The 12,697-nt window shown below is 44.4% G+C and overlaps 1 protein-coding gene across 1 annotated transcript; it reads right to left on the reverse strand.

The window, feature by feature from the left end:
• Window positions 1–126: 126 nt before the first annotated feature.
• On the reverse strand, window positions 127–9,879 carry LOC127763613 (subtilisin-like protease SBT3.9). The gene is made up of 10 exons (XM_052288377.1): window positions 9,791–9,879; window positions 9,592–9,683; window positions 9,379–9,476; window positions 9,108–9,263; window positions 2,177–2,802; window positions 1,984–2,051; window positions 1,446–1,709; window positions 1,192–1,309; window positions 868–1,039; window positions 127–785 (listed from the first exon to the last, which is right to left on the reverse strand). Exons 1-10 carry the CDS (start codon window positions 9,860–9,862, stop codon window positions 235–237), a joined length of 2,217 nt encoding a protein of 738 aa, XP_052144337.1. The 5' UTR covers window positions 9,863–9,879; the 3' UTR covers window positions 127–234.
• Between the last annotated feature and the right edge of the window lie 2,818 nt (window positions 9,880–12,697).

The following is a 12,697-nucleotide window of genomic DNA, read 5'->3' on the forward strand; positions in this document are numbered from 1 at the left end:
CCGGCGACCCGCTCCGGCGGTGGCGAGGTTGAAAAGCACGGCGGTAGTTAGGGTTTACTAGGGGAGAGGAAAAGTCGGGTTTATATAACCATGGACAAAGAAATGCAATACCAATTTGAACTTCAGTCTTACAATTCTAGTATTGCACCAGATTGACATGGATCACATTGACTTCTGTAAAAAAATGTACAACCCAACTTTGCATGAAGATATTTACTATCTCTAGCTAAAAGTTTATGAAGTATCAGCAACAAAGTCCTGGATTATGGTGCGAACTGCAATCGGAATTCTCACGGAGTGTGTGTTACCATCTAGCCATGTCAAACTCCCAAACGTATAGCCACCTTGTACTCTCTGTGTTGTTGTGAATGTCACCTTAAATGTTAAACTTCTACTACCACCCCTAGTGAATGTGATCACCGAAGGTTCCACTGACATAGTCATACCAACCGGTGCCTCAAGCACTGCGTGGTAAGTTGCTTCTGCTTCTCCAACATTGGTGACAGTCCGCCAAACCGTGACAGAGTCCTTTAGTTTTGGCACTGCAATTGACGGGAGGTTGAGCTGATAGATCTGCTCCATGTAGGACTCACAGTCATCCTCAGCTTCAAGAAAGGTGCAGTTGAAGAACTTAGTGTAGTGGCTTGGATCAATATCATATACCAGGCCAGGGTCAATGGCTTTATCCGGTTCGATGTGGCCACCACCGAAGTCGAAGGGGTCAGCCACTTTCCTTGGCACTGCCTCAGCTTGGATTGGCATGCCAAAACGATCTGTCACCGAAGCTGCAATCAAGAGAGATGTATACTGGTTAGTCCTAACTAAGCTAAAAGCAACGAATTATTGGAAACAGATTAATCTAAGTACCAGTAGTGACGATGGCGGACTTGATCATGGCAGGCGACCAGTCCGGGTGAACCATCTTGAGCAACGCCACCACTGCTGATACATGCGGGCACGCCATGGACGTCCCAGACTTGAGCTCGTACGAATCACCCACAGCTGCGAGGATACTGACTCCCGGCGCAGCAATATCAGGCTGTTGAACCGACAAACAGGTTAGTTTTGACACGTTCAAAACCTGACGCCATCGTCACAACTACACAGTAACACAGTAATATAAGATCATATTCTCATTGTTTGCAGATGTGTATGACTTGTTTTGATGCACATCAAAGATCAACATGTCACCTTCAGTATTCCGGGAAACAAGGAGCTCGGTCCTCTTGACGAGAATGCAGCGATCCTTGGTGAGAGCACCCCACTTCCGACCACCGTCATGGCCGGCGACACCTTCACCATGGGCGTGCTGAAAAATGAGAGAAGAAACATCAAAAGATCATTCATGTACAGTACTCAAGGCAGTACTCAAGCTGGTTTTGCGTATTGGAGAGTAGTAGATGTTAATGGGATGGTATCACGTCGATCGAAGAGTTCGAGCTCACCTTGTGCTGGTCATGTATGACTCGATCCTGCGTGTGATCTCGTAGTCCACCAGTACACATGGCACGCTGGCGCGGCTGCAGGCATTCAGAAAATCAAGGGCGTTGCTGACGGAGTACTGCACGAAGATGAGGCCATTGGCGCCTGCCTTGATGACACGGCCGATGACGTCGCCCAACAACAGCCGAGGTGGCGTCATCGACGGCGGCGAGCACAGCACGACCTTTCTGGTGATGTTGATCGACGCCAACGTCTCCGCGTCGCAGCTGCACACGCAATCCATTCATAATCAGGATCTAAAGAAAGCAGAGTGATCGATCTATCAAATGTGATGACTAATGGCACTAGCTAGCATGATCAAGGTTGTTAAATTAAATCTCGATTCTGCCATACCATTTTACGCACTTTACCATCCTAATTAAGTGGTCTGATTCTATGATTTTATACAGGTAGAATTTACGATGTTTATGTAAATGATTCCGATTCAGGATCATGCATGATTTTAACAAACTTGAACATGATCACTATTGGTTTTGTTACCTTGATCCATCAACAAGCATTTGAAATTTGTTGCTGCTTGCTGTTGCGTTGTAGTAAAGAGATTGCCCCTGCAAGCAAATATATATACGAAGGTTAAAGAACCCACATAAAGCTATAGGAGTACATCAGTGTAGCTGTGCAGTAAAACATTCACAAGTTGCTGACGAAATAGCAAGCGCGGTTGCTTAATTACCACAAATTTCTCGTTGTTCCCGAGCGATATCACCGTGGGGAAGGCCCTGTCGATCGTGGAGGCGGCCACCGTGATGACCCACGGCACGGTGTTCCTCACGATCTGCGGCGTGGGGCCGTCGTTCCCGCCACCGAACACGACGGGGATCCCTCTCGCCACGGCGTGGAGCGTCTCGTAATGCTCGCCCGCGCCTCCTATCGACAGGGACAGCACATCCACGCCGTCGTTCATGGCGTCGTCGATGGCCGCGAGGATCGCGGCTCCGCCACACTGGGCGGGTACGCCCCAGCACACCTTGTAGACCGCGACCCGCGCGCGCGGCGCCCCACCGCGCGCCGTGCCGGCAGCCAGCTTGCCGCCCTGTCTGTGGCTCACGTTCCGTACCTGCCCGCCGACGATCGTCGAGGCGACGTGCGTGCCGTGGCCACCGAGGTCCCTCGCCGACATGTACTCGCCCTTCAGGTTCTCGTCGGGAATGTCGCCCGAGTACCACCGTACGCCGATGATCTTCCTGTTGCAACCCGTGGTGGCGTTGAACGCCGCGCCGGTCTGGCACTTGCCCTTCCATCGTGCAGGCACGGGACTGTAGCCATTGTCATCGAAGCTTCGTGATTCGGGCCATATACCTGTTACGTTTCGTCAAAGCTTTAACTACTGGAATTCTACTTATATTAATGCAAGTGATTTTTGTTGGAATTAATGAATGGGCCTTAGCCCACTCGAAGATTAATTCTTTGGAAAATCACAAAAGCCCACCCCATGGGATGGTATGCATGTGGAGTTTAGTACCACCTTGCTTATTCTAGGAGAGGGGGACCTCCTTAAAAGGGAGGATGCCCTCCTAGCTACTTGAAGCATGTGTGGTGGAGAGAAGAGGGGAAACACACGCGCGCGCTGGCCTGGCCGGGCCTGCGGTGCGCGTGCACTACGTACGCGTCGAATGGTCCGAAAAATTGGCTCCTCACCCTTGCGCAGATGCAGCCTTCTTTTGCAGTTTTGTTTTGCTGCAAATTCGGATTCGTTTTTGTTTTGGAAACGTTCCGGAGTGGAGTCCGGATAAGTTACACGCGACTTATCCGGTTCGGTTACACGCAGTAGAGATCGTGCGGGCGCCCTGATCAAGCGACCCTTCTCTATATAAACCGACCTGCCGTCTTCACGCAACACACGCGAAATCAATCTAGGGTTTGCCTCCTACTCTGTACTGCGCCGTCGCTCGTAGACTACTCCATCTCGCTCGCCGGCGTGCACCGGCGATCGGGAGAGTAGGTCTCCGGAACCTCTGCCTTCGACGTCCTGCACCGGGAGAAGACGGCAATAAGGTTTTTGGGAAGCGCTTCACGCGACTGCTCCCTGTTCGTTCGCGACGGCTCGCCTTCCTCTTCGCTCGCGTGTTTCGTGCCTTCTTAGACGCCTGCGAAAAGTTTCGACCAAGCAGCCGGTCTTTCCGTCACCTCGGTACGTGTTCAATATGTTGCGCATATTTGATCTGTTCATGTTATACTGTGTAGTTTACATGTGTAGATCTAATGATGCGTTCATGCTAGTTTTCATCTGTAATGTCATGATTTATTTATGGAATAGATTAAATCATTATATGCCTATAATCTCAACAATCCAAAAACCTTATTATAGGCACTGTGATTTTACTATGGCTGGTTTTGCCGATGCACTGAGGCCGGATAAATTCACCGGTGTGCATTTTAAGAGATGGCAGATCAGGGTTACTCTGTGGCTGACAGCTATGAAATGCTTCTGGGTGAGTACTGGCAAACCTGAAGGAGTTCTTACTGCTGAACAGCAGAAGCAATTCGAGGAAGCCACTACTCTCTTTGTGGGATGCATTCTTAGCGTTCTTGGCGATCGTCTGGTCGAGGTGTATATGCATATGACCGACGCTAAGGAGTTGTGGGATGCACTGAATACTAAATTCGGTGCTACTGATGCTAGCAATGATCTGTATATCATGGAGCAGTTTTATGACTACAAGATGGCTGACAACCGTTTTGTAGTCGAACAGGCTCATGAGATACAAACCATGGCTAAGGAACTCGAACTCCTTAAGTGTGTCTTACCCGACAAATTTGTGGCCGGGTGCATTATTGAGAAATTACCTCCATCTTGGAGAAGTTTCAGTACTGCACTCAAACACAAGAGACAGGAATATTCCGTTGAGGGGTTGATAGCGTCTCTTGATGTTGAGGAGAAAGCTCGGGAAAAGGATGCCGCGTCTAAGGGCGATGGTGGGCAGTCCAGTGCCAATGTTGTGCACAAGGCCCAGAACAAGAGCAAGGGGAAATACAAAGCTCAGCAGACCACCAACTTCAAGAAGCAGAAGAAGAACAACAACAATCCTAATCAGGATGAGAGGACTTGCTTTGTGTGTGGCCAAGTTGGTCATCTGGCTAGGAAGTGTCCACAGCGCAAGGGGATGAAGGCACCTGCAGGGCAGACTTCTATGTCTGCTAATGTGACTATTGGCAACACTGGAGATGGAAGCGGGTATGGTAATTTACCTACTGTTTTTTCAGTTAATCAGTCTACTAATTGGTGGGTTGACACTGGGGCCAATGTACATGTTTGTGCTGACATCTCATTGTTTTCTTCTTATCAGGTCGCACGGGGTTCCACCGTCCTAATGGGGAATGGGTCACATGCTTCTGTTCATGGTGTTGGCACGGTAGATCTGAAGTTTACTTGGGGAAAGATCGTGCAGCTGAAGAACGTGCAGCATGTCCCTTCTATCGACAGGAATCTTGTTAGTGGCTCTCGTCTGACTAGAGACGGATTTAAGTTCGTTTTTTAGTCTAATAAAGTAGTTGTGTCTAAACATGGATATTTTATTGGTAAAGGTTATGAGTGCGGAGGCCTGTTCCGCTTTTCCCTTTCTGATTTCTGCAATAAGTCTGTGAACCATATTTGTGGCAGTGTGGATGATGAGGCTAATGTTTGGCACTCACGTTTATGTCATATTAATTTTGGCTTGATGTCTCGGCTTTCCAGCATGTGTTTAATTCCTAAGTTTTCCATTGTCAAAGGTTCTAAGTGCCATAGTTGTGTGCAATCGAAGCAACCTCGCAAGCCTCACAAGGCTGCCGAGGAGAGAAACTTGGCACCACTAGAACTCCTACATTCAGATCTTTGTGAAATGAATGGAGTGTTGACGAAGGGTGGAAAACGATATTTCATGACGTTGATTGATGATGCTACTAGATTTTGCTATGTGTACTTGTTGAAAACGAAAGACGAGGCTCTAGACTATTTTAAAATTTATAAGGCAGAAGTTGAAAATCAACTTGACAGAAAGATAAAAAGGCTTAGGTCTGATCGTGGTGGAGAGTTTTTCTCGAACGAGTTTGACTTATTTTGTGAGGAACATGGCATCATACATGAGAGGACGCCTCCCTATTCTCCTGAGTCTAATGGGATTGCTGAAAGGAAGAACCGCACACTGACGGACTTGGTGAATGCCATGTTGGACACCGCGGGACTGCCTAAGGCATGGTGGGGGAGGCATTGTTGACCTCAAATCGTGTGTTAAACAGAGTTCCTAACAGAAATAAGGACAAAACACCATATGAGATATGGATTAGGAGAAAACCATCACTTTCTTATTTGCGCACATGGGGGTGCTTGGCGAAAGTCAATGTACCAATAACGAAGAAGCGTAAACTTGGACCTAAGACTGTGGACTGTGTCTTTCTGGGATATGCTCATCATAGCATTGCCTATAGATTTTTAATAGTTAAATTTGAGGTACCGGACATGCATGTTGGTACAATTATGGAGTCTCGTGATGCTACCTTCTTTAAGAGCTTTTTCCCAAGGAAGGATACACATAGTGGTTCGAACCAACCCTCTGAAATAATTCTCAGTTCAATCACACCACCAGAACAAACTGAACATACACATGAACATGTCTCTGAGGAGGATGTCAGTGAAGCTCCTCGAAGGAGTAAGAGACAAAGGACGGCTAAGTCTTTTGGTGATGATTTCATTGTGTACCTCGTGGATGACACTCCTAAGTCAATTTCAGAAGCATATGCATCTCCTGATGCAGACTACTGGAAGGAGGCTGTCCGTAGTGAAATGGATTCCATTATCGCTAACGGGACTTGGGAGGTGACAGAGCGACCCTATGGGTGTAAACCTGTGGGGTGCAAGTGGATGTTCAAGAAGAAGCTTAGGCCTGATGGTACTATTGAAAAGTACAAGGCTCGGCTTGTTGCTAAGGGCTATACTCAGAAAGAAGGCGAAGATTTCTTTGACACTTACTCACCTGTTGCTAGATTGACCACAATTCGTGTGCTACTTTCCCTAGCAGCCTCACATGGTCTTCTCGTTCATCAAATGGACGTTAAGACAGCTTTTCTTAATGGAGAGCTGGATGAGGAGATCTATATGGATCAACCTGATGGGTTTGTAGTTGAAGGTCAAGAAGGCAAAGTGTGCAAATTGTTGAAGTCTTTGTATGGTCTGAAACAAGCTCCTAAGCAATAGCACGAGAAATTTGACAAAACATTGACATCTGCAGGCTTTGCAGTCAATGAGGCAGATAAATATGTGTACTATCGCCATGGTGGGGGTGAGGGAGTTATTTTGTGCTTGTATGTTGACGACATACTGATATTTGGGACAAACCTTGAGGTGATAAATGAGGTTAAATTATTCTTGTCTCAAAATTTTGATATGAAGGATTTGGGAGTAGCTGATGTTATCTTAAACATTAAGCTAATTAGAGGTGAGAATGGGATTACACTCTTGCAGTCCCATTATGTGGAGAAGATTTTGAATCGCTTTGGCTACATTGATAGTAAGCCTTCTCCAACACCTTATGATCCTAGCTTGTTGCTTCGCAAGAACAAGAGAATTGCTAGGAATCAACTGGAATACTCCCAAATCATTGGCTCATTGATGTACCTGGCTAGTGCAACTAGGCCTGATATCTCCTTTGCTGTGAGCAAGTTGAGCCGATTTACCTCTAATCCAGGAGATGATCACTGGCGTGCGCTTGAGCGAGTAATGCGCTATCTGAAAGGTACTGTGGAATTGGGGCTTCACTATACTGGGTATCCTGCAGTACTGGAGGGTTATAGTGATTCTAACTGGATCTCTGATGTGGATGAGATCAAAGCCACTAGTGGATATATCTTCATACTGGGTGGTGGTGCTGTTTCATGGAGGTCTTGCAAACAGACCATTTTGACGAGGTCAACCATGGAAGCAGAGCTGACGGCACTGGATACTGCTACTGTTGAGGCAGAATGGCTGCGTGATCTATTAATGGATCTGCCTATTGTTGAAAAACCAGTGCCGGCTATCCTTATGAACTGTGATAATCAAACGGTAATTGTCAAAGTGAATAGTTCTAAGGATAATATGAAATTGTCTAGACATGTGAAAAGACGATTGAAGTCTGTCAGGAAATTAAGAAACTCCGGAGTTATAACGTTGGATTACATCCAAACAGCGAGAAACCTGGCAGATCCCTTCACGAAGGGACTATCACGAAATGTGATAGACAATGCATCGAAGGAGATGGGTTTGAGACCTATGTGAGTTATACTATGGTGGTAACCCAGTCTATGTGATCGGAGATCCCGTGAATTAGATCCTGGGAAGAACAAATCATTAGTAAACTAGAGGAGAGTACCAATATATACCCTCTCCAAGTGAAGATGCATGTACTCCCGTGAGCTGCAAGGCAGGTTGGCTATGCCTTAATGAGTTCTGTTGGCTTTAATTAGCGAAGATGTTGTCCTGCAGAGCATTCTTGAAAGAATTCACCTTTGTGAGCTTGACTGTTGGTCGCAGTCTATGAAGATTTTGGGTGAATCTTCTAGAAAGCTTACTAAAGACCTAGGAGTATGACTTATACGCTCCACCTGAGGGGTAGTCTACAGACGGTCTAATACCAGATAAGATTTTGAGTGAAACTTGCTTGCACAAGACTTGCAATTCAAGGCGTAGTCCATTGTTCAAGTTGTGAGTAAGTGTAGCTTGGAGTTCTAGGTGGATGTTCAACCTTAATCGGTCTCCATCGAACCGCTGGTATATAAACAGTACATTGGAAAAGGCAAATCTCAGTGGGATTTTGAGATTTGGTGAGGGATTGTTGGAATTAATGAATGGGCCTTAGCCCACTCGAAGATTAATTCTTTGGAAAATCACAAAAACCCATCTCATGGGATGGCATGCATGTGGAGTTTAGTACCACCTTGCTTATTCTAGGAGAGGGGGACCTCCTTAAAAGGGAGGATGCCCTCCTAGCCACTTGAAGCATGTGTGGTGGAGAGAAGAGGGGAAACACACGCGCGCGCTCGCTCGCCTCGCCTGGCCTGGCCTGGCCTGGCAGGCGGCGCACGTGCACGACGTACGTGTCGAATGGTCCGAAAAATTGGCTCCTCACCCTTGCGCAGATGCAGCCTCCTTTTGCAATTTTGTTTGCGCCGTCGCTCGTAGACTACTCCATCTCGCTCGCCAGCGTGCACCGGCGATCGGGAGAGCAGGTCTTCGGAACCTCTGCCTTTGACGTCCTAGACCGGGAGAAGGCGGCAATAAGGTTTTTGGGAAGCGCTTCGCGCGACTGCTCCCTGTTCGTTCGCGACGGCTCGCGTTCCTCTTCGCTCGCGTGTTTCGTGCCTTCGTAGACGCCTGCGAAAAGTTTCGACCAAGTAGCCGATCTTTCCGTCACCTCGGTACGTGTTCAATATGTTGCGCATATTTGATCTGTTCATGTTATACTGTGTCGTTTACATGTGTAGATCTAATGATGCGTTCATGCTAATTTTTATCTGTAATGTCATGATTTATTTATGGAATAGATTAAATCATTATATGCCTATAATCTCAACAATTTTGGTTTAGAATATATATATATATATATATATATATATATATATATAGCGTATTGTACTGTAGTTTTATATACCTGAATCGATGACACCGACAATGACATCTTCACCGTTCTTTGCTTTCTTTAGAAGACCTGATTGTTCGTTGTAGTTAAGGCCGAGAAAATCCCAGCTTCGAGTCGTTTGTGCTTGATGGTAAGTGTTAGGCTTCACGCTGATGACTTCAGGTAATCCTGCACCAGGAATTCATAATTAAGTTCGTTAATTAATAATCATGCAAGCAAATAGTAGCACTGACACAACATGCTAGTGCCAATATTATAATTTGTAGCTTTGATGATTACTGACTTGCAAGTTCCTCAGCTTGGGATTCGGTGAGCATCGCTGCAAATCCAGAGAACCCATGTTTGTAACTGTACACTATAGACTTCATGGCGCCATCCTTACTGTTATGTTGCATATATTGACAAAAAAACCACAAAATTAAACATGAGCAACCAGTTCTATCGCTTGCCGTGCTCGGTAAAATTTATAAGAAGTCAGGACTTGAACTCCTTGTACCTCCCAAGAACAGAAGTAAGCGTGTCATGATGCGATGCCGTGACAACAGACGGATCATCATGCTTCTTCTCCCCCATGTACACGATGTAGAGCTGAAATTTCGATGTAAAAGGTTTCATGAATCAGTATCAGTAACTTTCCTGAGGAAAAATCTAGGCAAATTAAATTACATTTTTCCTGAAAGAAGGAAGCATCTTACTCTGCTCGATGCATTGGTGAAAAAGGGGGAAACTAGCAGAACAAGTAGTAGCAAAGCTGATCTCGAATCCATGTTGAATTTCAAGAAGTTTGTTCTTGTGGTTTTGTGTTCGGTGATCTAGCTAGTATGCATGTATAAATAGCAGCCCGGCCGCCAACAACCATTCGGGTGCAAGAATAGTTTTAAAGAAACATCCTTCTGATGTTTGCAAAAAGACTAAATCCAGTCCACATTGTATGACAGTACGCGTTTAAGTACCAAAAAGACTAAATCCAGCATACATTAATTGTATGAGAGTACGCGTTTAAGTAACAAATTAAAAGACTAAATCAAGTCGACATCTGATTTGTTCACATGCTTAAACATACTTACGGAAAATGATGTAATGACCCAGTCAACGTTGTGCGGAAATGAAGATAGAGTAAATGTCCATCACCGGTCCCTAAACTTATGGCGTTGTGTTATCCCGGTCTCTAAACTCGCAAATCGATCGTTCAGGTCTTCAAACTTGTTTGACTGTGTCATCCCGATCCCTAAACTTACATATCACTCGTTTAGGTCCTCCAACTTGTTTAGTTATGTCACCCCGGTTTTTAAACTTGGATTTGAATATCATCTGGGTCAAATAGGATGGTCTAAAAACTTTATATTTAAAAATAATTCATAACATTTTCATGTGAACTTTAATGAAGACTAACTTTATATCAAACTTGTAGCCCTCGACGCGATCTATAACTTTCTAGTTGAATTTTTTTTATTTTAAATCATTTTTTCCCAAAATGTAATTTTAAAATTAAAATTTCAAAATCTATAAACATGCAACAATATTTTGGGACCCTAAACAGTTTTAATTCAAAAACTTTTCAACTACAAAGTTGTAGGTCGCGTCGAGGGCTAAAATTTTGATATAAAGTTTGTGTTCATTAGAGTTCACATGAAAAAGTTATGAATTATTTTTTGATATAAAGTTTTTAGATCGTCCTGTTTAGGGACCGGGTGACACAACTGAACAAGTTGGATGATCTAAACGAGTGATATCCAAGTTTAGAAACCGGGATGACATAGTCAAACAAGTTTGAGAACCTGAACGGTCGATTTGCAAGTTTAGGGACCGGTGATGAACTTTACTCATGAAGATATTTTAAATCCTTTGCTCAAACATATATAATAAGGTTAATTGGATCATACCATTTCAAATTTGCGTATACAGACAAATATCATTACAATTCGTCTATTTATAGCCGTGTCATTAAAATTTTACAAAATTAAAACCGTGCCATTATCGTCACATTTACCATCCATTTAGTTTATTTTCCGTCTTCTTCATTCTTTCTCCCATCTCGGCTTCTTCCACAACCACAGTGTGAACTTCTCATTTATCTCCACCATGGATCACCCTGACCGTATCCCCACGACCGCGCGCTTCTCACTGTGGTTCGACGGGGACGGCGACTTCCGGTGCAGGATATTCGCCTATCGTGACGGCCGGCCTCATCCGAGTCCTCGACTTCCGGTGGCATTGCGTGTTCTAGGATGGCATCGCCGTAACGAGCACCAGTCACCGGTGGATGGCAGGGCGGCCCAGCAGCACCCGTCGGGGTTGCCGAGGCCGCCGGGGGTGGCGGGCAGGCAGGTTCGCGCGGGGGCTGATGAAGCTAGCGTCAGGGGTGAGGCAATCCATGTCGAGGGTGTCGATGACGGTGCCGGAGGGGTGGCCGGCCGGCGTGGGCATCCGTCTAAATCTTTGTTGATCTCCCAAAATTAGTTAATCCATTCGATTTGCTATTTCCAAAATTGAAAGGCAGCACTACGGTTTGTCTTGACGGTGGCAGTCATGTGACCATATGCCCGAGCCAATCCTCCGCTCAAATCCACTCGATCTCCTCTTTCTATTTTTTTTTCCAAAATCGAATCCCTCAAATCCACTCGACCTCCTCTTTCCGTTTTTTCCAAAAATCAAATCCCTCGAATCCACTCGATCTCCTCTTTTCGATTTTTCCAAAAATCGAGTCTCAAATCCACTCGATAGCCAGCGCTAGCTAGGGTATGTCTCGGCGGTGGCGGGGTGTACGTGAGATGGATCGGACGAGATAAAAAAAAAAGGCGAAATACGAGAAAAACAGAAGAAAAAAAAACCGATAGCGTTTGATAAGAAAACAGCGAAAAAAGGATAAAAAAAAATACCGGAAGCAATATGGGCTCTAGTTTACTCGCCGCCGATGCGGACCCAACGCTGATGTTGAAAAAAAGGAATGATCAATAGGAACTCAATCGGATAGAACCAGCGTGACCAGGACAGGTAAAAATTGTAGATAAAACCAATTTAAATACGAATAGACCTGGTAGTTGCTAGTTGCTATAAATTGAACACGAAAGTGTCGCCGATAAAGATAACTAGCATGGTGGCCCGCGCAGATTACGCGGCTAGCATCATTATATTTTCTCTCATATAATAGCATATATGTTTTCTCATTATATTATTCAAATATATTAAAATGACAACATAATTTTAAATTTTGCAATAACTTTACAAAACTACTAATGTGTAATATTCATATTGTATTTTATGTACCTGTTAGTTATTAATTATTTTTAATATCAAATTTTAGTTATTTGTAAATTATATTTATTCTTATATGGACTCTAGACTCGTCTTTTAATATTTCTTTTTTTTAATTCCGAATTTTCTGTAAATTGTATTTCTATATAGACTTTATGTTCTTCTTCCAATATTATTTATTTTTATTTCTGATTTTTTATTATTTCTAATTGTATTTCTATGTGGCCTCTAAACTCATCTTTCAATATTCTTTAATTTTTAATTTCGAAATTCAGTTATTTGTAAATTGTATTCCTATATTGACTTTAAACTCTTCTTCCCATGTTTTTCTTAATTTCGAATTTTAT

This window comes from Oryza glaberrima, chromosome 2 (genome assembly GCF_000147395.1).
Source record: "Oryza glaberrima chromosome 2, OglaRS2, whole genome shotgun sequence".
Taxonomy (NCBI): domain Eukaryota; kingdom Viridiplantae; phylum Streptophyta; class Magnoliopsida; order Poales; family Poaceae; genus Oryza; species Oryza glaberrima.

Bases quoted from the DNA above. Each gene is read 5' to 3' on its own strand.
- LOC127763613 (XM_052288377.1), bottom strand. From the start codon at position 9,862: ATGGATTCGAGATCAGCTTTGCTACTACTTGTTCTGCTAGTTTCCCCC. The intron at 9,264-9,378 runs GTCAGTAATCAT...TTCCTGGTGCAG, and splicing joins CCAAGCTGAGGAACTTGCAA to GATTACCTGAAGTCATCAGC. The intron at 1,710-1,983 runs GTAACAAAACCA...TTGCGTGTGCAG, and splicing joins ATGCTTGTTGATGGATCAAG to CTGCGACGCGGAGACGTTGG.